Below are 25,472 nucleotides of genomic sequence, written 5' to 3'. Positions count from 1 at the left end.
ATCCTCAGGACTAGTTGGCAGTCCTATCTAGGAATTCCAGCAGGATTTATTGATCCCAATAACTATCTGTTAGCTAGTTAATAGTACATTAGTCGGAACACCATACTCTATTGTACTGGAAGTGGAGAATCGGAATAAAGGACAGATGTCCAGCCCATCCTTTGACCATTGGGTAGTAATGGTAGAGTTTATGTATCCAGGTTCTGTCCCAAGAGATCGAGGTGTTGAGTCAGCTGAATTTTTATTAAGAGGATGTTCCATTTTAACAGGTTATGTCTCTGGAGGTTCCGTGTCAATGGCAGGCGCTTGTTTCAAATAGGAATGGTTGTCTTGGGTTATCAAAGGACAATGTTTTCTAAATAGGTTGCAGGGTCATGAAAGGTTGATGTTTACTAAGGATATGTAGGTCATGATAGATCAGTACTTTGTTAGAAATTTTGTTTGCTTGAAGCAATTATTTATTTAACTAAATTTCAATTTAGTCGAAGACTAATGCTTCTTTAATGCTATAATATAGAATATTTAGATTATGACTGGCTTAGGATGGATGGCTATTTACTTTTTACTTCAGTTTCGATGCATGTTTTTCTTAAATCTTAATTTTACTTCATGTTCTACTTCACGAAATGATAAAAGAATTGTAGTTTACTTAAGCAATACAGAATGTTTTAATGTCAAAGTTGAATGATAGCTGAGTATAACTATAAGTTAATTAAAAAAAAAGGTACAAAATAAACGATCAATGATCGTTGACTTTTATAAGATAATTGAAGGTCAATTTTGTGATATGATTAAGGTCATTTATATGTATATATATATGTGGTCAATGTTAATTGGTTGACCCTGTATAGATCAGTCAAGGATAAGAACTCGCACTATGAAATTTTTATTTTAAATCGATGAGTTTTAACTTTAAAGGTCATCTAAGGTTAGTATTGCCTACAATATACAAGGTAAATCAAGTTTGGTTGAATATATGATAGGAGCTGCTAAGATCAATACTAGCTTTTTAACAAGTTCTATCAAAGTTGTGTAAAAGTAAACCCTGATCTTCTGAGTGTCAATTCTCTACAGAGAGCAATAATTTTTAACTTCCATTTTATCTTTGGAAATATTTTATCTCACCATTTACACATTACACTTGTCCTTGAAGAGTTTCAAACCACTTTGATCTTTAGACAGATAAACTTAAGACAAAAGCAGAATAGAATGGATGGAAATAGAAAGAATTCCTTTTAGTACGCTTCTAGTCACTGACAACTGACTTATAAGGAAAATCTTTTAACACTTTTGGTCTCCGATGCTGACAGAACGCCATGTCTCTGACTTGAGCCAAACAACAATTCACAATCGATCAAGAAGCCTTTTAGAGACAAGATTAGAGAATAAGCGCAAAGAAGTCGGTAAACGATTGATTTTTGGCATTGGCGTCTGTTTTTAGGTCATCTGACCCGAAGGGTCAGGATGACCTATAGTCATCATATTTCGTCCGTCGTCGTCCGCCGTCCGCCGTGCGCCGTCCGCCGTCCGCCGTCCGCCGTGCGTTAACTTTTCACATTTTGAACTTCTTCTCAAGTTCTACCAGTGCAATTTGGCTGAAACTTGCATGAAATAATCCTGACATGGTCCCGACAAAGTGTTGTTATTTTTCGGGTCGATCCCAAATCAAAGATGGCCGCCACAGCCGCCATCTTGAAAACACATTTTGAACTTCTTCTCAAGTTCTACTGGTGCGATTTGACTGAAACTTGCATGAAATGATCCTGACATGGTCCCGACAAAGTGTTGTTATTTTTTGGGTCGATCCGAAATCCAAGATGGCCGCCACAGCCGCCATCTTGAAAACACATTTTGAACTTCTTCTCAAGTTCTACTGGTGCGATTTGGCTGAAACTTGCATGAAATGATCCTGACATGGTCCTGACAAAGTGTTGTTATTTTTCGGGTCGATCCGAAATCCAAGATGGCCGCCACAGTCGCCATCTTGAAAACACATTTTGAACTTCTTCTCAAGTTCTACCGGTGCGATTTGGCTGAAAATTGCATGAAATGATCCTGACATGGTCCTGACAAAGTGTTGTTATTTTTCGGGTCGATCCCAAATCCAAGATGGCCGCCATAGCCGCCATCTTGAAAACACATTTTGAACTTCTTCTCAAGTTCTACTGGTGTGATTTGGCTGAAACTTGCATGAAATGATCCTGGCATGGTCCCGACAAAGTGTTGTTATTTTTCGGGTCGATCCGAAATCCAAGATGGCCACCACAGCCGCCATCTTGAAAACACATTTTGAACTTCTTCTCAAGTTCTACTGGTGCAATTTGGCTGAAACTTGCATGAAATGATCCTGACATGGTCCCGACAAAGTGTTGTTTTTTTTTCGGGTCGATCCCAAATCAAAGATGGCCGCCACAGCCGCCATCTTGAAAACACATTTTGAACTTCTTCTCAAGTTCTACCGGTGTGATTTGACTGAAACTTGCATGAAATGATCCTGACATGGTCCCGACAAAGTGTTGTTATTTTTCGGGTCGATCCGAAATCCAAGATGGCCGCCACAGCCGCCATCTTGAAAACACATTTTGAACTTCTTCTCAAGTTCTACTGGTGCGATTTGGCTGAAACTTGCATGAAATGATCCTGACATGGTCCTGACAAAGTGTTGTTATTTTTCGGGTCGATCCGAAATCCAAGATGGCCGCCACAGCCGCCATCTTGAAAACACATTTTGAACTTCTTCTCAAGTTCTACTGGTGCGATTTGACTGAAACTTGCATGAAATGATCCTGACATGGTCCCGACAAAGTGTTGTTATTTTTCGGGTCGATCCGAAATCCAAGATGGCCGCCACAGCCGCCATCTTGAAAACACATTTTAAACTTCTTCTCAAGTTCTACCGGTGCGATTTGGCTGAAACTTGCTGAAATGATCCTGACATGGTCCCGACAAAGTGTTGTTATTTTTGGGTCGATCCGAAATCCAAGATGGCCGCCACAGGCGCCATCTTGAAAACACATTTTGAACTTCTTCTCAAGTTCTACCGGTGCGATTTGGCTGAAACTTGCATTGAATATGATCCTGACATGGTCCCGACAAAGTGTTGTTATTTTTCGGGTCGATCCGAAATCCAAGATGGCCGCCACAGCCGCCATCTTGAAAACACATTTTAAAACTTCTTCTCAAGTTCTACCGGTGCGATTTGGCTGAAACTTGCATGAAATGATCCTGACATGGTCCCCGACAAAGTGTTGTTATTATTCGGGTCGATCCGAAATCCAAGATGGCCGCCACAGGCGCCATCTTGAAAACACATTTTGAACTTTCTCAAGTTCTACCAGTGCGATTTCGCTGAAACTTGCATGAAATGATCCTGACATGGTCCCGACAAAGTCTTTGTTATTTTTCGGGTCGATCCGAAATCCAAGATGGCCGCCACAGCCGCCATCTTGAAAACACATTTTTGAACTTCTTCTCAAGTTCTACCAGTGCGATTTGGCTGAAACTTGCATGAAATGATCCTGACATGGTCCCGACAAAGTGTTGTTATTTTCGGGTCGATCTGAATCCAAGATGGCCGCCACAGTCTCCATCTTGAAAACACATTTTGAACTTCTTCTCAAGTTCTACCGGTGCAATTTCGCTGAAACTTGCATGAAATGATCCTGACATGGTCCAGACAAAGTGTTGTTATTTTTCGGGTCAATCCGAAATCCAAGATGGCCGTCACAGCCGCCATCTTGAAAACACATTTTGAACTTATTCTCAAGTTCTACCGAAGGGATTTGGCTGAAACTTGCATGAAATGATCCTGACATGGTCCAGACAAAGTATTGTTACATCTCTGGTTGATCCCAAATCGAAGATGACAACCATGACACTATGTATAATTAAGTTCCTATATTTAAAGGCCCTTGGGCCTCTTGTTTGAAATAAAATTTGTTGAAAGAAATTGAAAATGATCCTGACATGATCCTGACAAAGTGACACCATATATAATTAATTTTTACTATTGTCAAGGTAGTCAGATGACCGTTAAGGCCCTTTGGGCCTCTTGTCTGAGTTTCATGCCGTATAGCATGCAAAGCTGCAGGCCATATAAAGACTATATTAGGTTAGTAAAACAAGAGAAATTAGGGTGGATAAGACAGTGTATTGATAAAAATACACTCGACTACTGATGAGCTGTTCTGTCAGTGTGTACTTTATATAGCTAACCGACCTTCTTTGGAGCCAAGCTAATAAGAATCAAAATCTGACTACATGTACAGTAGTAGGCAATTATGTACTTAAAACTTAATGTTCTGTAATTATTTCTGGGTGTATAAATTAATACTTAGCATGTAGCTTTGCATAGTACTGATGTACCAGATAAAGATATTGTGTTATTTGTTTGATTCACAACCTGATTAAATTTCCGTTTGCAAAATTCTTTAAATTTTGAATCTGTGTTTATAAACCAGACATTCATAACAGGTGAAGTTGAAATGATAATTTCAGGAGTGCATGAATCGTACAGACATATTTGAGGAAGTATCATCAGATCAAACTGATGTTGAGGTTGATTCAGTACATTATAGCGTGTATGCACTATCCTGGAGATAAGTTGTAGACTCCTAGTGTTAGGGTTTACCCAAGATGAAAGTCATCCCACTTCACCAGTAGCCATGGAATGGTACCACACACATGTTTTGACTAATTCCTGGAGTGTGTAGATAGAGATGTAGCATTCTTAAGTTTCCAGGAGTGAGTGTCGTTACCATTGGAACTGTCTTTATCTTAATTGGGTCCTCCTTAATTAGTTAAACTAATTAGCATTCTTTGTCTTGTGAATATATAGCTATATGAACTTAACTACATAGATGCTGGATATTCTAATTAAGTGGAGGTTTATAAATATAAACCAATAAATACTAGGAATTCTTTCCATAAGCCATGTCATTGTGTATTTGTTAAATAAGTATAATGACTACAAAACAGTTACCTAGTGATGAGAATGGTGTATTCTTTTAACTTTGAACATTGTTATGACTACAACAGTTTACTTTTAAGAAGTAAAACCTCAAACACAGACCTTATCAATGAAAAAACACCTTCATTACTATTGTTTGATCCATTGCTATCTTATACATGACCCTTGACCTTTAATCACACTTCATTGACCTCAGAAACCTCAAATAGATTTCTTTGAAATCTTCCATTTCTTTGAAATCTGAGTGTTTTTTTCATTAATTGTAATCTTTGTTTCTTTCATTTGAACCTTAAGCTTTGTTGGCTTCATCATAAATCACCATTGGCCGAATCCTTTTGTTGTCCACGATCAATGACTACTGTCACTATCAAGATGATGGGAATCCATAGAAATTGCAGTGAAAACACCCAAATTACTGCATCATGACTGCAGCTGCAGGGCATACATACAACACCTCTCCAGACAGTAGCAGCTGTATAAAATCAAACATTTCTGGTCCAGTTTGGAACTGAATTCTGGCTTGACCTCTTTGATCAATTCAAATATGATAAGGTACCGTGCTAACATATTATATACAAATGGTCAATGTTGGGATATGTTGAAAGAAAATGTCAGAATCAAGTCATGAAATCTTAACATTTTCAAAGGTCACATACATACACAGCCATTGATACTGATGAATAGGGGAGGTATTTTCTAAAAATATTCCAGAAGTTGTGAAAAATAAAATTATTACATTTGTTTTGATATTGTTTGCAGAAGCGAGTGGCATCAATTTTGTACTAAATTGAAGTAATAGACTAATTCTCAGTATAATAAACTTGAGAATAACATATATGTGTGATATGGTGAGTTAATCTCCTGGCTTTGTATCATTTCTGTCTTACAGATCTCGTTATGTATCACACCTGGTTCATAACAATAGTTTTAATTAAATCATCCAGAGGAACTGGCTGTCAGGTGGAAGTGGTCTGGGTAACTTAAATGTTTAGCTTTTACTTTCATTATATGTTGAAACAAAATACAGGTATCTTGATTTTAGTGTAACTGTGCCTGCCACGAATGGTTTTTATTGGTTTTATTAGTTTAACGTCCTATTATCATGTAAGGACATGCCAGGTTTGTTGGTGGAGGAAAGCCGGAGAAACCGGAGAAAAACCACCGGCCAGCAGTCAGTACCTGGCAACTTCCCCATGTGGGATTCGAACTCACGACCCAGAGGTAGGGGGCTTGTGGTAATATGTCAAGATATCTTTAACCACTCGGCCACCGCGGCCCCCTCCCATCTCATGAAAACACACTTGAAAATGACTTTAAACCTTGAAAAACACTTGAAAATTGATGTGTTTTGAAAAGCACTTAAATCTATATTTATAGTCTTTAAAGAAGAATGACTCTAAAATAAGTATGTATATCCCCACTTAATACAAGCATAGTGCAAATGAACCTGGAACAAAAGCATTACCATGCAGGTTCATTACCCATTGTGAAATCTAGTGTATACATGCCTAATTATGAAAGGGAACTTTATATTTGTTCATCTATGATTTGGAGTTCCCACATAACTGGTTAGTCATGTAAGTGGTGATGCAGACTCGATACTAAATATAACCTTTTAGTATTTCCCTATCGTTTTAGATAAACACATATTATTAGATAAGGTCCATTATTGATCAATATCTATTTTAGGCTGGGAAAGTGATCGCGTCACCAAAATCAGAAAAGACAGAGTGGTCTAGCTAGCTCAGAGAATAATTTATCTTCTACATTTATTAGTAGCACAAGTTCTGCCCTGCGCTGAAACACACATCCCGAAATGGGGAAATAATAGAGATTTCCTATCTTAAATACCAGTAATATCTTCAGAGGATGTGATCTGTTTATCTTGGGGAGATACCTGATATCTAATAACTTGATGACATGACAAAAGATGTTGATAAATTGTAGGATGTCAAAACGCAGTTATGAAGATTTCAAAATCTTCACATTTTTTAAACGGGCAATTATACTGTGCAACCAGCATATCAGACAGGAATTTATAAAAGTGTCTTCTACCTAATATAGCCGGTAGATTTAGGTCACTTTATCTGTAGCTCCTCAAGCAGATTCAAATTTAGAGATGATAGGTTTTTCACCAGCCAGATGCATGTACATAGCAAGATAACAAGTCTCTGTCATGGCTATAGATCTACTATACAAACTAGACAGTTGTAACCAGCCTGTTTGGGGGGGGGTGACCTTATGTTTCTATAATTATAAATTACAATCCTGTTTTAGGTTGTTTCAGTTACACTAGTATATAGATAACACTGTGAAATGTACCATATTTGATCCAGTGGATCCTAGTATATAGATAAGACTGAAATGTACCATATTTGATCCAGTGGATCCTAGTATATAGATAACACTGCAATGTACCATATTTGATCCAGTGGATCCTAGTATATAGATAACACTGCAATGTACCATATTTGATCCAGTGGATCCTAGTATATAGATAACACTGTGAAATGTACCATATTTGATCCAGTGGATCCTAGTATCTAGATAACACCGAAATGTACCATATTTGATCCAGTGGATCCTAGTATATAGATAACACTGTGAAATGTACCATATTTGATCCAGTGGATTCTAGTATATAGATAACACTGTGAAATGTACCATATTTGATCCAGTGGAGATCCCTATCCCTACTGAATTGAATCTACTGGAATGACCTTGGCTAAATGCTTTTAATTTGTGTCCAAAAAAGATTCTGACCTAGGGTTGTCCTTGGGTTTTGTCCAATTTTTTTACTTTAAGTTTGTCTTAGCTTTCTTTAGATTTTAAACGTCCCAACTTCAGTTGCATTGTGTCAGGATTTTGACTTGAAATTGTCCTAGCTGGCTTGGTTTTGTACATGTTCAAGCTGTACAGGAAACTTCTTAATAATTAAGTCAAGGTTCTTCTGGGTCCCTACCTTGGACTATAAAGTCCTGCTCCAGAATATGACCTAGACCTTGGTTTAATCTCTGTCCAAATCCCAGTCTGAACAAGTCGTTTTGTACTACAAAGTGAAATAACAACAAATCCTCCTCTGATATGGATTTCTGTTGTTGCTGATTTCTCGCCTGATTCGCACGTTTACATAAGAAATCCATTGTGACTCGGTGAAATGTAAAAAACCTTAACAAAGTGTTGTCCTTGGCCATCTGTTGTTGCGTGTTTGTCACGAGGCCTGTACAATAACATTACAAATGGTAGACTAATTTACATAATCATCTTATTGAATAGTAGCAGTATTGAAGTTCCATTGAACTAAAAATGGCTTAAAGGTAAAATATGTCAATTACAAAATGCATTGAAATTCCATGGAAGATTGGAGTATTGTCACAAGAATTTTTTGTAGTAGTGATAAATAATAAATATAGCATTTGTTATATTTGTTTTAGAAATCAAATAAGTTCTCTTGGTATATGGATTGCTTTCAGTATAGTGGAAAGGGGAGGTGAACATTTTATGCAGCTTGTAATGATTTCATTGTGAACATTTCATATTGTTTTTCAGAGTACTTTTCTACAATTTGATTTTCAAATGGCATTGGGGAAAAAAGTACATTCTGACTCTTCCATTGCTAAAGCTGGAATAGCTAGGTCATTATAATATTTCAGAGGCATGATATTAGCAATAGGTACAATTGCAATTTTTCCTAAATTTCACTTATATCCAAATTCCTCTCTATATCTCTATATCTCTATAATATAACCACCTGTCATTACAATACCCTCACCAGGAAGCTGCAAAGTACCTGAACCACATCTATATAATGTAGCTATCTACATTCTTTATTCTTCTAAGATGAAACATAAAAAGTCTTTAATATTATGATTTATATTTTCGTTTCCTCTCCAGATCGAGAAGCCCCAAACTGTTGGACTTTCCTACAACACAAACGACCAATGGGAAATTCCGAAGTCATCCCTGAAACTCATCCGCAAGATTGGACATGGTCAATTTGGGGAGGTGTGGGAAGGTCTCTGGAACAATACCACACCCGTCGCCATCAAGACCCTAAAACCAGGTAAGTCTCAATACAGGTAAAATTACATAATATTTTTTACACTCAACCCAGGAAAAAATACACTCATTTTGGGTATATATGCAATAGGGATTTCAATTTTCCTGAGAAATCCAAGAATGCTACCATTTTTTCTAAAGGTAAAAATTGTTAGATTTCAATAAGAAAAGGGTATATATACAGGTTTTTGGAGACATTGAATTTATGGTCATAGTTTTTAAGGAGCCTGAAAATCACTTCTGCATAGAATCATTTCAGTATGACATCTATGACAGACGTCAGTTTTCTAGTTCAAGTTTGAGTTATAACATTGTTTGACTGTATTACAAATTAAGAAATGACAGTCCGTCCATAATTTTCTTTTCCCAGTAATGAAGTTATGATGATAGAAAGATATTTATTAGAGAACTGACATGGCCACCAGTCCATCTTCTGTGTGACAGTGTAATTATTTGTTTGTAGCATGTTGCTGTTCAGGGCACTGGTATTACCAAGGGAGATAATTAGATTATACAGACAAATTAGTTTTATTCCTCAGATTGCTAACAAATTCAAGAGCGCAATTATCAAACATGATTCAACACGCTATAGCATTAAAGTTATTGACTTCACAACCCGCATTTTTAGAACAGAATGTCATTTCTGACAATAAAATTTGGCCAAAGAATTTCCAATTGTTTTTTTGTCGCCGACCACAGTTGTCATGACAACAACAGTGTCCGTGATTACGTGTTTCTGCTGGTACCAGCAGATTGGTAGGTCGTGCACACCTCTGACCATTACACTGTGGTAGTGGTATACTGGTAATTGCTTCTCTGTCTCCTGCCAGAGAAGTAATCCTGAAAATGTACATAAGAGTTCCGATCTGCTGTACAATCTAGCACCTGGCCTGTACATGACAGATGCATACACTTTCTATTGGATTGCTTTCTCTCTGTCAAATGTTTTAAAGGTTTTATCTATGTTCTGTATTCCCATCTGGGCAAGATTGGTGAAACCAGCAGGGTTTTAAGAAGTTAGACCCCACACAAAAAAAAAAACAAAAAAAAACCCATTTATCATCGGAGTTATGTATTAAATAAACCTTTTAAGTTTTTCAAAAGAAAAAAATGGAAAAGTGCCCACTGCTTGCAACCAAGTTGTTCTCATTTTCCTTTTAAATGTAGTCTATGTACCCCTCCACCCTTTAACCTTATATTCCATCGATATCCTCCTATTTTCTGGAAATGCCAGTCTTAGAAATTGTATATTGAGATGCAGGTTATTGCCAACACTATTATACCTAGCTTGTGGCATGTTGTCGCTGCCGAATGGTACACCATATTCAATTATAGAATTAAAGATCATCAATGCAAGCAAATGTTCATTCTTGTGTCATTATCCTTGATTAGCCGTATTTGGGCAGTTTAAGACAACTTTAGCCTGTTGTTTGGGTTACCCTGGCGTTACCATGTCTACTGCCTCGGAGGCGAGGGAGATGAATCACTTGACTCTATTTGACAATAGAGATGAAATGCGCCTGCATCAGATACTGGCTGTGACTGCCAGCCAAACACCACAATGGGATTCAAGTGGAAAAAACTTTGCCTAAAGAAGGCAATTTCCTGCCCATATTTGGATTTAGTTAGGATGCCGTAATGACAAACTGTAATCTCGCTGTGCATACTCACTGGTCCAAAAATGGAGATTTTGATTTCTTTTAGCAAATTATAATTCTAGATTAAATAATTGATAGTGACATTTTAGATTTTTTGGTTGATGATATAATATATTATTTAAGTCAGCTTTAGGTTATAAGGTTTAGGGTTCAGATTAGGTTATATAAACTTGTATAAATTGAAAACGTAAAGTTGATTTTATGACATCATTTATAAAATATTTCTGTACAAATAAGAATTTTTTGACACTCTGTTTGTTAGGAATTCAGTACTTGTCATGTGATGATGTAATAGATCACATGGTATGATGTAATGTTTGATATGGACATTTTTAATGCCCCCAATCTGAAGTCATCCCGCATCACTGACAGTTATACAGCGTACTATAATTACATTCTATTGATTTATAGACGGACACATAAACAGACTTTGATGGAAGTGTTCGTCTGTCTTTTTACAATATTGATCAATATATTTATAGAGGAAATCAAAGTATGATATAAAAAATATGAAAAATAATTTGTTTGATGTTTATACTTAAACTGGAACTGGAAACATGACTGTGTATGATTAAATGACATAAGTCTTTTTTATGTTAGATAATGTCATTAGTTATGTCTAATGTAATAGATTCCAGTCCCTTTGTTTGAAATGAAGCATTCAAAGAACACATTAGAATACTCTCATGGTAAGGATTCTGTCCACTACCTATATACCGCGATGATTCACCTGTTGTTTACAACACGATATAGCTTCGCTGGCTGTAATACAGACTCATGGTCGTTATTTCATGTTTTATTAACGAGTTCAATCCGCAGACAAAAGGATATGTAATGTTTTCTTTATCTGTTGATGTGTCCGTGGCATGATCAGGAAATGGTATCCTGTTTAAACCGCAGACATCGGTATTGACAATGCTGATTTTTCTGTTTCTGTATCCATTCTGTTATCAGCCATCAGCGATACCTTATTCATAGAAAAATATCCTAATTCCTTATAGGAGAATTTTAAATAAGAAGATAATACATATATGGATGCTCCAGTGTATTAGCTATAGTAAATAAAAAATGTTTGTCTTAATTAAAATCTCGTTTCAAATGAGAGTTTTTAAGTCGACCCTGCCATGGTAAGGGAGTGGGGGGGTGTAATCAACTTATGTCCCATACCACTTTGATTTCATAATGAGGAGAAAGCTTTTCTCTGATATCTTAGTAAAAGCAATGGTATCCATCTTTAGGTTACAAGTTTGAAACCCATCTGGCACAGTTGCTTGGTACTGACCATGTCATTTTCTCTTGGCTTTCTTCCACTCCCTAAACCTGGCATGTCCTTAAATGACACTAGTTGTAAATAGGTATAAAACAAAGGTAACCTTAATCCTTCTAGGAAGCAAACTGTACTTAGAGAGCTGCTGATTCAGTAGTCGTTGTTGTCCGCAGTCTAGGCTGTTGGCCATGGTACATAATGAACAGGCAATGAAACAAAAGATATTGGCTAGAAGCATGAATACAATCACAATAACTCTTGTTTTGTAGACATGTTTTATGAAGATGGTTGGTCAGACGCTTGCTGAATTACTGCTATCTGTGTTTTAGGGCTTCCTTTCCACATGTTTATCTCCGTGGTAAACCAGCTAGCATCATTGATTGAAAAAATATGTTCAAAATTGATAGCTTCAATCATCATAATAAACACATGAATGAGTTGATTACATCTGAAACAGATACAAGACTAGATTTTTTCGGTCAGGAAAAAAAAGTGTGTGCGTGTAGGGGGGGGGGTGCATATCACTTCAACAGGCAGTGGTTATTTAATTATTTACCACCACATTTAAGGATTAGATTCAGTCACTACCATTTCTTTTTATTATGCATCAATTTGCAATGTTATCAGGTTCTATACTAAATCATGTCTCAATATGGCATCAGACCAGCTATTATTGTCACCTACACCTTTCCTTATACTAAGGTCTGAAGGTCAAAGGTCAAGGTCACATGGTAGAATTGGAAACTTTATGTCTGAAGGTCAGGTCAAGGTCATTTTTGTCAAATTGGAAAATCCATTGTAATGCATAAAATCAAGTTCCCATGGGTTTGTTAAGCTATAACTTCTACATATTCTAATTACTAAAAGTGCATACTTTGGATTACTTTGCATGTCTAAAGGTTCAAAGTCAAGGTCACATTTACTTGAAATAGATTTTTTTCCTCATGCTGTAACTTGAGTTGCAGACGACAGTCAGGACTTCATCCACTTCTATGGAATTCTTGTTGTTTAATTGTTTCAAAATAGTTTCTGTCCTAATTCAAAGCATAATTCATCTGGATTGGTTTGAGGTAGACTTAATGCAGCTGTGGTTTACATGTATGTAATATCTAACTTCTGGCTCCCAATGTACGGAGCATAGGCAGAAGACAGGCAGGCCATTCATGTTTGAAGTGAGTTTTAAGTTGTGGGCAGATGTTGGCTCCATTATGATGTAGATGGTATTTATACTTGTAGTATTATATATACAGGAAAGGAAGTTCACACATATCTATGTAGAAGGTTATTCATGATTATTGTGTAACCATAGATATCGTCAAACCAGCTGCAATACGGTAAATGTCATCAAAATGATATATCATCGATGATAACATCATTTTGTCATTCTTTGCAGTCTTCCTCAATGTGTTGTTGAATCCACAGTAAATGTCATGAAAAAATAAAGATTTGAAAGATAGCCTAATTATAGTCATGCTTAACAATCGTTTCCTGTGCGCCAATGATGAAAATTTAGAATTTTATACAGTGCTTAAATGTAACAGATATTATTATTATATCCTGTTTTGGTTGAACAAAAAACAAATTACTCATCTTTATACTTATCAAGTGAAAAAATGAACATTGAATAAAAAATGATATCAGATGAAAATGACATTGAATGAAAAAATGAACATTGAATGACAAAATGTTATCAGATGAAAAAATGAAATTGGATGAAAAAATGTTATCAGATGAAAAAATGAACATTGAATGAAAAAATGTTATCAGATGAAAAAATGAACATAGTGAATGAAAAAATGTTATCAGATGAAAAAATGAACATTGAATGAAAAAATGAACATTGAAGAAAAAAATGTTATCAGATGAAAAAATGAACATTGAATGAAAAAAATGTTATCTACAACCTTGCTTAAATAAGCTAAATCGTTCTCTTACAGTTCTTTATAACAATAAACCTGTGTTAAATTTAATTAATATTGCACAGATATTTTCATATATAAGAGAGAAAAAAATATCTATATGACGAAATAAAAAATCCAAACAAAAATCGAATTCATGGCTATGCATTTAAAACCACTTTAATGTGTAGAGAAATCCAATTATATTTACTTCATCACTTTTGTTTTGAATTTTGCATCCAAAATAGGTCAATTTTAGAATTTCATGAATATTTCAATTACCAGTGTAGGTTAATAGAATCACTGTTGTAGTGGAGAGTGGGCCAGTTGTATGTGTTAGATTGTGTTAGTCATCTCCACCAGGAGTAGTAAGCCTGTGGATCTGCTGGAAAATGTCACAAATTGATTTAACAGCCAAAGACAGCCTTTCTAAGGCTATGGTAATTATCCTGGAATTTGGATAACCATTTAATGTGGGGTCTGCCACACTGTAATGTTTTTATTTTGTTGCAGTTTGGGGAAAACAATAATAGGCACTCTATTTGAATAAAGAGTCAGAATGGATATCTGATTTAATGAGCACGCAGGTATCTGCTGCGACTTATCCATTAGAGAGAAAGTCTGCAAAACATGGTTTTCCATGTACTTATTCTGTTTTTACTATGTTTGCTTTGTCTTTGATAAAGTATTCACATAAAGTATCACTTCAAAATGGTTTTGATAATCAGATGTTCTGCCCACCATTAACTAACAGTAGTTTGACTTAGCTGAATTTGACTGTTATATAATATCTCAATATATGTTATCACCATAAGCTATTATATAAAGTGATTTTTGAAGCAATTGAATAGCTTAAAGCTAAATCAGTGACAGGCGAAAATTGCATGGAATTCTTATAAGGCAAAATCTAATGAAAAATAAAGTTGTACTGAAGGTTTATACAGTAAAACTTCAATGACTGTTAAAGTTTTAGGGACCATGTAAAAAGTTCATCTCATCAAGACTTTGGATTTGTAGACAGTAGCTGATGAACTTCCTATCAATGGAAGTTATGTAAGGTCACTTCTAAATATAAGTATGCACATACAAAAAACACACAGATTTAATGTTATTTCCTATTTAATTAAATTAATTATTAATCTTCGAAGGAATAACTGTAGCCCCAATTATAAGGATAGACAACTCATGCAATGATCTGCTACGCCCAGATGAATGGCTAAAAGACACTTGAGTTCAGTGAATAGTAAGATGCCCCTTTTAACACCAGTTGTTCCCCTCATGTTTTCTATTTCTACATTAGATAGATATCTTTAATCAAAGTCTAGGTGGTAGCTTATTTTAGGTTTAAAGTCATGTAAAGTTTGGGTAATTCTGGTGGATCAAAGTTCAATGATCTATATCAATTTATGACATGTGCTTAAATTATATTAAAGGGAGAAAGGCTCTATACAGATAGTGACCTATATTATGATATCACAAGGGAGCTAGTGTTTAACCAGAATACAGTGGAACCTGGTTGAGACGAACTCGGATAATTCGAAAACCCGGCTTAATACGAAGTTCTTTGCCGGTCCCAGCCGAATTACCTCTTTATCTTTGTTAAAAGAACTCGGATAATTCGAATTCGGAAAACTCAAAGAACTCGGATAATACGAAGTAAATAATGGGTACGAATGACAAATATCATACATAAAATGTTCTTATAACTCGAAATGAGATTTTTGGACAACGAGATTGCCGAAAATGCCGACTTCTTTTTCATAAATTTGCCGTAGAACGGCATTTCAAAATAAATATCTCGGTTTTATTGTTATAATTTTGCCACTACCATTGGCGATTTTGACATCTCTCTTGTTCACATCGTTCTACAACATGGGACTAGTCTATATATACCAAGTAAAGAGATCGTCAAAAGACATGAGAACTCGCTTAATTCGAACACTCGGATAACTCGAAGTCTTATTTCGGTCCCTTTGAGTTCGTATTAACCGAGTTCCACTGTACTTTAAAATATATGTATAGCAAATATTGAAAATTGAAAAAGCATTGAAAAAAATTGATTTGAACTAGCTTTTAACTTTCAAACTTAGATATAAGAACTACCAACTTTCCAACTACTGGCGACAGTTTAAAAAAAACCAGGGTAAATTTACGCAGAAAATATCGAAATTTGTAAAACTGCGAAAATTTCAATTAATGCATTATCTATGAGAAATATATATAGAAGGCTTGAGGAAGTCTCAGTCCTTCAGACTATTCATACAAGTGGACCCAGTGATCATATACAGTCCATGTATATATAGATCTTGTGATAAATGCTACCACTAAGTTGGGGAGGCTATGAGAACTTTTCTGAATGTACCATTGTTTTCTTTGAAGACACTTCCAATTTGTCACTGATGAAAACTTTGACACATGTAACCCATTGTAGGAAGTTGGACTTGTCCTTTGAAGTTGTGTCAGTATGGAGGTTGTACTAAACCACTACAGGAAGCTTCTCAGATTAAACAAGAGAAAAAAATATCCGATTTCACACTCTTGTTTTTATAGGGGGATCTTGTTGTTTTTATCAAAAATAAAAGAAAGAAAAAAACAATATACAGATTTTCATGGAAGTGACAGAAAATAGTGATTTTGTATAAAAGTTGGCCTTTAGGTGATTTTAAAGCTGAAACCAGTTTACTTGATTTCTAGTAAACACCAAATGAAATGGTCAAATTTCTGTGTTCCCGGTAATATTTTCTATGATGTAATAGCTATACAGTTGAAAAGTTATCTTTTCATCGTTTAGCATAAATGTAAATAGAATAAGTCAGATAAACACTGTTATATGTAGTGTAAATTCTGGTTACATATTGGCTATGAGCTGAAAGATCACATGGCTTTGATACAAAGTGTTCAGAATGAAAATCTATTGTGATGGGTTACCGAGTAGTTAATAGATCAATACATATCAACGGTAGGTCTTACTCATGTATGGGTTTGGCGCTGAGTCAGAGAGGCTGAGGAAGTGTCTGACAGGAAGATGTGTCACTAGATAAAAGTCAATATACCTGTCTAATCAGGACTGTCTGACTGGTAGATATGTCACTAGATACAGGTCAATATACCTGTCTAATCAGAACTGTCTGACTGGTAGATATGTCACTAGATACAGGTCAATATACCTGTCTAATCAGAACTGTGACTGGAAGATGTGTCACTAGATAGAGGCCAATATATATATACCTGTCTAATCAGAACTGTCTGACTGGTAGATATGTCACTAGATAGAGGCCAATATACCTGTCTAATCAGGACTGTCTGACTGGTAGATATGTCACTAGATAGAGGCCAATATACCTGTCTAATCAGAACTGTCTGACTGGTAGATGTGTCATTAGATATAGACCAATATACCTGTCTAATATGAACTGTCTGACTGGTAGATATGTCACTAGATAGAGGCCAATATACCTGTCTAATCAGAACTGTCTGACTGGTAGATGTGTCACTAGATATAGACCAATATACCTGTCTAATATGAACTGTCTGACTGTTAGATATGTCACTAGATACAGGTCAATATACCTGTCTAATCAGAACTGTCTGACTGGTAGATGTGTCACTAGATACAGGTCAATATACCTGTGTATTATGAACTGCTGTTGTCATGATCACCTTTCTAGGCCTAGACAAAGTTTAAAGGCTATACCTATATAATCAGACCTTGTATTACCTACTATTTATAGACACATTAAATATGCATGCTGTGGTTTGATACAAGTAATTAGATAGTGTTTTTATCTGTGCTTTAAACCTGCTGACTAACTGCTGTTTACAAATCACAGTAAATTGACGCAAAAACTTCTTTCTACATGCAAAATTAAAAAAAAATGAAGATTTATTGGTCTTGTTAACAGGAAAACCTGTTTTATCTAATATCCATAGATTTCTAGCCGACAATAACACATAAAGTAGAAAGTTACATTTCAGTATCCAGTTTTATGATTTGACATCCTGATGACATCATGCTTGTGACAATATATATATATATAATGCACTTTCCTGAAATATTTTTACTGTAATTCAAAACTGTTGTAAATATATCTTTGACATTCTTTGGTGGAAAGTCTACAAGGCCTATATATATATCTATAAGGCTTGTTACCATGGAAACAGCTGTATATGATAGTGGTAATGTCATTTTCAATAATATCCAATATCAGGGATTTGGTAGTATTAGGGTATGTGGTGACATTCAGTCTACCGTATAGACAGAAGGCTGTCATCCAATCCCATCAATGGTGAGTCAAATAATGTTGACTTAGCTACATTTGACTGAGTGAGTTCACTGTTTTCACTGACGTTTAATTTGTTTGTAAATAGGATTATTTCTGATGAATATGGATTTATTGAAGTTGTGCCATAATGAAATAAGACAATAAGTATGCATAGAGTACTAGCGTATCATTTATCAGACAATAGGTCATTAACAATATCATATTGTTCCTAAGTTACCATTGTATCTTTGAGTGAAAGGACAACAGGTCTATTTGGTATCCAGTTAGCCACGACAGAGCTGTTCAAACTGACTGACTTTGCATGCGTCTGTACAGTAGATAGGGATATATCAAGCTGATTCAGAATTTTAATCATCAGCTTGAGGCATTCGGAGTGCTGGTCAGCCGAAATTTTCTTCTTATATTTGATTATTCTCTATGATACTTAGAATAAAAGACTGAAATGAATATAATATTTTCAAACCACCATCCTCACAAGGTGGTCAGAGTGCCTCAAAATTGATGATTTTATAGATGTAGGTCACGGTTGCATTACATAAACTAGTAAAGTAGGGTAATTATAGAGGACATGTGAAATGTTTCTCCCTCCAGCAATCGGATGATCACCTTTTCAAGTATTTGAGAAAAATAGTCTTTAACACTTTCTGTGATAGAATCTGTGAACTATATTAACCTAAGTGTATGAAATAGAAAATTGAGTAAAATTACATACTATAATCACAAATGAAAAACATAATGAAAGTCACCATTACTGATTGAAATAATAAAAAGAACAAGTGAAATAATAAAAAGAACAAGAAATTATTGCAAGGTTCAAGTTTTCCCAAGAACTATCAAAACTTGTTTTCAGTAATGCACCCTTAGTATGAATGAGTCCTGATACTATTTTACACATTATTCTATGACGGGATAGTTAAATGATAACTTATTTTCTATAATCGGTGCTAACATGTAGTACTTGTGTTTCAGGTACGATGGACCCGAAGGACTTCCTGGCTGAGGCTCAGATCATGAAGAAGTTGCGTCACCAGAAACTGATCCAGTTATACGCTGTCTGTACACAGGATGAACCCATCTACATTGTTACTGAGTTGATGAGACACGGCAGTCTCCTGGAGTACCTTCAAGGTATGCCAATTAAGACTCAACAGAAGGTCAACGCTAATTCCTCTTAAGTCATTAGGGTTCAATTAGTTCATTTGTGGATTGAATATGTTCAGTACTGTTAAACATAATGTGGAGATCCCAAAATGGCGTGGGTAAGGTACAGTTTACTGTCAACTGGTCCCACTTTCCGGTGATTGTGAAGTCATATTTTGACGTGATTTTTGTCACATCATAATCGCTTTAAGGTGGGACTACTCAACATAAATCAAACTTTACCTACATTGTGATGTATCTCCAAACACACAGGTTAACTGTTTGTTCAAAATGAACCTAGTTTTGATTTTAAAAAATCTAAAATAAAAAATGAAGTGTAGTATCAAATACATTGTACTCTTATTTTGAGAATAATTGAATACTAAAATTTCATGCCAATTTTCCATTGTCTATAGAATCTGTTCAAAGTTAAGATAAATGTTCTATAAAATATTGATGTATGTAAATTAAAAAAACCACTACTTATACATAGAAAAAACTTTATTAGAATTTTTTCCTCATATTTACTGATTCATGAATACACTGTAATAAGATAAATGTTTTAACTGTCTATTGAGGAGGCGTTTTACCTATAAAGTGGTACAATTCTCCAATAATCCCAAGTAACCTGATAGGTACAATCGCTGCACGCTATAGCACTCATTATCACACCTGTAGTTTTGGGAGTAGTATCACTAGTATAATAACTCACTTGGTCGATACTTAACCGATATATTTGTAAAATAGCAGGAAGGTTAGCAAAAATAGGTGAAAACAAGGTTTTAATCCATCAACCCCTGCAAGTTCATGGTGAACTGCACCATCCATTGAATTAGAAAAGTTCATATTTGTCTTCAGGGGTGAATGAATTAAAATAGGAAAGGGAGTAGTTTAGTGCTTGAGGATATGCCAGGTACCAACTGCTACTTTATAATTGGAGGCCGCTGTTGCTGAGTAGTGAAGATGTTCTGACATGTATTACAAAGCCCTGCACCTCTGGGTCACGTGTTCAAAACCCATGTGGGGCAGTTGCTAGGTACTTGCCACAGGCTGGTGATTTTTGTTTTGGTACTGTCTTTAATCTATCTCCTAAACCTGGTAGGTCCTTAAAGGGACAATTCACTCAGTCTAATTCTTTTACATAACCAAGAAGCAAAATATGGCATAAACGTATTGTTCTACATTTCTTATGAAACATATCATATAAAATATTGACAAATTCCACGTCATTGTTTAATATTTTAATTAATATCGTTGAAATATCAAATCGTTGATCAATACGATGAAGCAGATACAATATGGACGCTGTACCCATACCCGAGCCAAAGTCACGCACGTTAAACAAATAAACAACATAACCACTGAGAAGGTGATAAAATCATTTTTTAGGCAAGACAATTCACCTAATAAGGTAAACACACTACTGTCAGAGCGATTTGAGCAGTTCTAGACAAAAGTTGCATTACTCTACGAGCAAGGGACAGGGTTCGGCATACAAGAAGTTCGACCACAATGTGTAATGGCAGACAGCGAGCGAGTTTGAACATCTACACACGTCACAACCATGGGCTTTTCAGGCATATCACAGTAAAACCGACTGATCTAATTTCCATTTGAACTGGATTTTTTCCGATATATGTACACATTTTAATGTTCTCTTAGACTGAATTGTCCCTTTAAAACATATACTCAATAGAACTTAACTCAAATGCAAATGTACTCAACATGAACCGGTAAAACAATTGGATTCTCAATGACATATGATTTGTGCAATGCTAGCCAGAATATGTTGAATTTTAAGGTATGGATGGTGTAGTGAATTCCCGTTATCATTTCAAAAATATCAAAAATATTTACTTGATAAACAGAAAGAGTTCAAAATAGAAAATAGATTCATGAAACACTCCAGGTTATTTTTGTATCAGTTTTGGTCGATACAAACAACTTACCTTATCAAGTAATCTTGTTTATAAGATATGATATATTTTGTTGTAGGTAAGGGAAGGAGCCTGAAGCTCCCACAGCTGATAGATGTAGCAGCCCAGATCGCCAGTGGTATGGCCTACCTGGAGTCACAGAACTACATACATCGTGACTTGGCCGCAAGAAACATCCTCGTGGGAGACGCCAACAACGTCAAGATAGCCGACTTTGGATTGGCTAGGGTCATCAAGGTGGGTATTGGGTGTCATGGTCAAAATAATTCCGGAAACTAAATTCATGTCAGACAATCTAAAAAGGGAGATAATTCTGTTCAATTTCACAATTTCATTTTCTTTGGTGGACCTTTGACTGGTATCATCAAATTAATTCCAACAAAAATTGACCAGATTACTTTTTACTTCTGATTGATTTTAATTCGTTCATGGATGAATATAATTAGTGAAAATTGCTACAAGAAGCTTCAAACTGATACCAAACTGATGTTGATGAAATGCAATTTACTCCAATTAGTCCCATCATCTGGTGATTGTGAGGTCATACTTTGATGTAATTTTCGTGACGTTACAATCACGAAAGGTGAAACTAATCTATGGTAAATCGTAATTTACCCACATTGTTTTGGTATCTTAAATCCTAGTATTACAGGTAGAACTTCATGGCTGTAAAATATTTAAAAATAGTGAAATTTCTGCTGGAAAAAGGCAAAATAAAGTGAAAATAAATTGGGTTACGGTATGCCGATTGTAATTTTTCTTAATACACATTCATATCCAGAGCCTACCTTGATTTGCAATTGTCTACTTATACAATATAACTTCTGCTCACTCGATTTGTTGCTCTTCTTCCAGAAGGTTTTCCATCTATAAGCTGGAAGATCTTCTACGAAGATTTCTCTTCTTTAAAGAGCACAAATCGAGTTGGCCTCATGTGAAATAAACATTATATTTACGATTTTCCATCACCAGGAGGATGAATACGAGGCTAGAGTGGGTGCCCGATTCCCCATCAAATGGACGGCTCCCGAGGCTGCCAACTACAACAGATTCACCATCAAGTCTGATGTCTGGTCATTTGGCATTTTACTCACCGAGATAGTTACCTACGGCAGAATACCATATCCAGGTTAGTATATATCACTTTGAAATAGTTACCTACGACAGAAAACCATATCCAGGTCAGTATATATCACTTTGAAATAGTTACCTACGACAGAATACCATATCCAGGTCAGTATATATCACTTTGACATAGTTACCTACGGCAGAATACTATATCCAGGTCAGTATATAATTCTGAAATAGTTATCTACGGCAGAACAGTATATATCACTTTGAAATAGTTACCTACAGCAGAATATTATATCCAGGTCAGTATATATATCACTCTGAAATGGTTACCTACGACAGAATACCATATCCAGGTTAGTATACAGAGGTTCCCCAACAAGTGACTGTTGTTTATCATGTTTAGCAAACTCAAGTTAGTTAATTTTCAAATTTTGAAAAGACAAAAAGCCTAAGCAATTGTCTTTTTTAAAATTTGAAAATTAACTAACGAGAGTTTAGATAAACATGATAAACAACAGTCACGCGTTGGGGAACTTATTTATCTTATTTAACTTTAGCTCTATATTTATACTGTGGTGACCATTTTCTCGTCTTCATTCAGGGAAACTTACCACCATACATTGTGTAGGGATATCTTTCCGCCATCAAATATAGTGCCTAAACAGACAGCCAATATTCTATTGTTTGATACTTCGAATAAGCAACTACCAGTTAAACATTAAATACAATGTTATTTAAAAGAAAACACCCTATGAAAAGTAGCCCGAAGTTGAAACCCAATAGGAATCAAGAGATCTTGAAATTGACCAATCAGAGGTGCTGTAGGTGTTTACGCACTGGAGTGTGTAAACATAAACGATAACCAACTGCTATGGAGTTTATTACAAGGTTATGGGTAAATATCACTCTGAAATAGTTACCTATGGCAGAACACCATATCCAGGTCAGGATATCACTCTGAAATAGTTACTTACGGCAGAATACCATATCCAGGTCAGTATATATTACTCTGAAATAGTTACCTACGACAGAAAACCATATCTAGGTCAGTATATCACTCTGAAATAGTTACCTACAGCAGAATACCATATCTAGGTCTGTACAGTATATATCACCAAGATTGTTAGCTTTGGATGCATTAAGGGGTTTTGAAAGATCTGTGTGGACCAAGTGTTCAGAAACAAACCTGTTGAACATTACTGCTCGCCTTAATTGTCACTCCCATTTGTTATATATCATATGAATTTAAATTGATATGTTGAAACATACAATAACATCCATTATTGCTAAAAGCAATGTTTCGATTCAACTTAAAATAGATATTAAGCTCGGATAGCGCTTGAAATAGGAAGAAAAATATTGGAAGTCTTGCGGTTTATAAATCATATGAAATTTTGTCAATACCGATGTGTAACTTAACATGCTCAAACTAAATTGAAATAGATATGATGTATGTATCTTAAAACAATATCTCCTCTGTGTATAGGTATGACGAATGCTGAAGTGCTGCACCAAGTAGAACATGGCTACCGTATGCCCAACCCCCCGGGCTGTCCCAAGCCTCTGTATGAAATCATGTTGGAGTGCTGGAGGAAGGAAGAGATGGAGAGACCCACATTTGAAACACTACAATGGAAACTAGAGGAATATTTCGCCAATGAAGGCACAGATTACCGTGAGGCTGGAGCTGTACGATAAACCCAAGGGGGATAACTCTAGTGTGTATAACTATATATACAGGATATATAAAACACAGCCTTGCTGACACTTAAAGCATGAATGGCCGTTCTGGACTGGACTGTCCAGTCCTGTGTGGTCAGCTGTCACACTGACCTCTGTTTTATCAGAAGGACAAAATCCATCTCATTGTCCTGGAGTTGTTTTAAGAAAAGTTTTACAAACACAAGTATTTTATTTATTTATTTTAATGAATTGGAGATATCCTTTTTCTGAAGGTGACATGACCAGTTGTATAATTGGATGTGCTTTTAAGCCAGGCTGTCCTGGACTGTACAATGCTTTGCTGTATATCGGAAGGTTAACACACTAAGGCCAGTCATTATCTAACATGCTATTTTGTTGGTGTCATACTTGTAGCCTTGAGAAGTACTCCTATGTGGATATCCGTGGCTATTCAGTGGGCTATACAAAGTAACGGAGGTCACATACTGAACTTAAACATCTCAAGGTACTTCACTAATGGCTACCGTATGCCCAACCCCCCGGGCTGTCCCAAGCCTCTTTATGAAATCATGTTGGAGTGCTGGAGGAAGGAAGAGATGGAAAGACCCACATTTGAAACACTACAATGGAAACTAGAGGAATATTTCGCCAATGAAGGCACAGATTACCGTGAGGCTGGAGCTGTACGAATAAACCCAAGGGGGATAACTCTAGTGTGTATAACTATATATACAGGATATATAAAACACAGCCTTGCTGACACTTAAAGCATGAATGGCCGTTCTGGACTGGACTGTCCAGTCCTGTGTGGTCAGCTGTCACACTGACCTCTGTTTTATCAGAAGGACAAAATCCATCTCATTGTCCTGGAGTTGTTTTAAGAAAAGTTTTACAAACACAAGTATTTTATTTATTTATTTTAATGAATTGGAGATATCCTTTTTCTGAAGGTGACATGACCAGTTGTATAATTGGATGTGCTTTTAAGCCAGGCTGTCCTGGACTGTACAATGCTTTGCTGTATATCGGAAGGTTAACACACTAAGGCCAGTCATTATCTAACATGCTATTTTGTTGGTGTCATACTTGTAGCCTTGAGAAGTACTCCTATGTGGATATCCGTGGCTATTCAGTGGGCTATACAAAGTAACGGAGGTCACATACTGAACTTAAACATCTCAAGGTACTTCAACCCAGCAAATGGTGATGTGGATTACGTATGAAGACAGAAGTTGATTTTGAGTCCTAATATCGATTCTCTGTAGCGGATGGATAAATCATAAAAGAAAAGCAGCAATGCTTCAACTGAAAATTCTTTACACATTAATGACTTTTCTTTCAGACAAAAATGATTGTAGTTTAAGTGTAAATTCTAAAATTTATTTAAGCTTTTCATGTACAAATAGCATTAGTTTAGAATATAGTATCTCCCAGGCCAATTCTCTATTCTTCACAAAACTGTGCTATTGTAGCAAGGGAGGTAACTGGGGGTGGATACAAGTGT

The 25,472-nt window shown here is 35.8% G+C and overlaps 1 protein-coding gene across 1 annotated transcript in view; it reads left to right on the top strand.

The window, feature by feature from the left end:
- The window catches only part of LOC138325524 (tyrosine-protein kinase Src42A-like), a 33,140-nt gene extending 8,665 nt beyond the window's left edge, over window positions 1–24,475 (top strand). Inside the window, exons 4-8 of the mRNA XM_069271252.1 lie at window positions 8,864–9,032; window positions 19,104–19,262; window positions 21,270–21,448; window positions 22,184–22,340; window positions 23,772–24,475. Of these exons, the coding sequence (XP_069127353.1) occupies window positions 8,864–9,032; window positions 19,104–19,262; window positions 21,270–21,448; window positions 22,184–22,340; window positions 23,772–23,983 (876 nt within the window). The 3' untranslated portion in view covers window positions 23,984–24,475. The remainder of the gene's footprint in view (window positions 1–8,863; window positions 9,033–19,103; window positions 19,263–21,269; window positions 21,449–22,183; window positions 22,341–23,771) is intronic.
- The last annotated feature ends 997 nt before the right edge of the window (window positions 24,476–25,472 follow it).

Source organism: Argopecten irradians, chromosome 6 (assembly GCF_041381155.1).
Source record: "Argopecten irradians isolate NY chromosome 6, Ai_NY, whole genome shotgun sequence".
In the NCBI taxonomy this organism is placed as follows: domain Eukaryota; kingdom Metazoa; phylum Mollusca; class Bivalvia; order Pectinida; family Pectinidae; genus Argopecten; species Argopecten irradians.
This window is presented reverse-complemented; position numbering and strand designations above follow the sequence as displayed.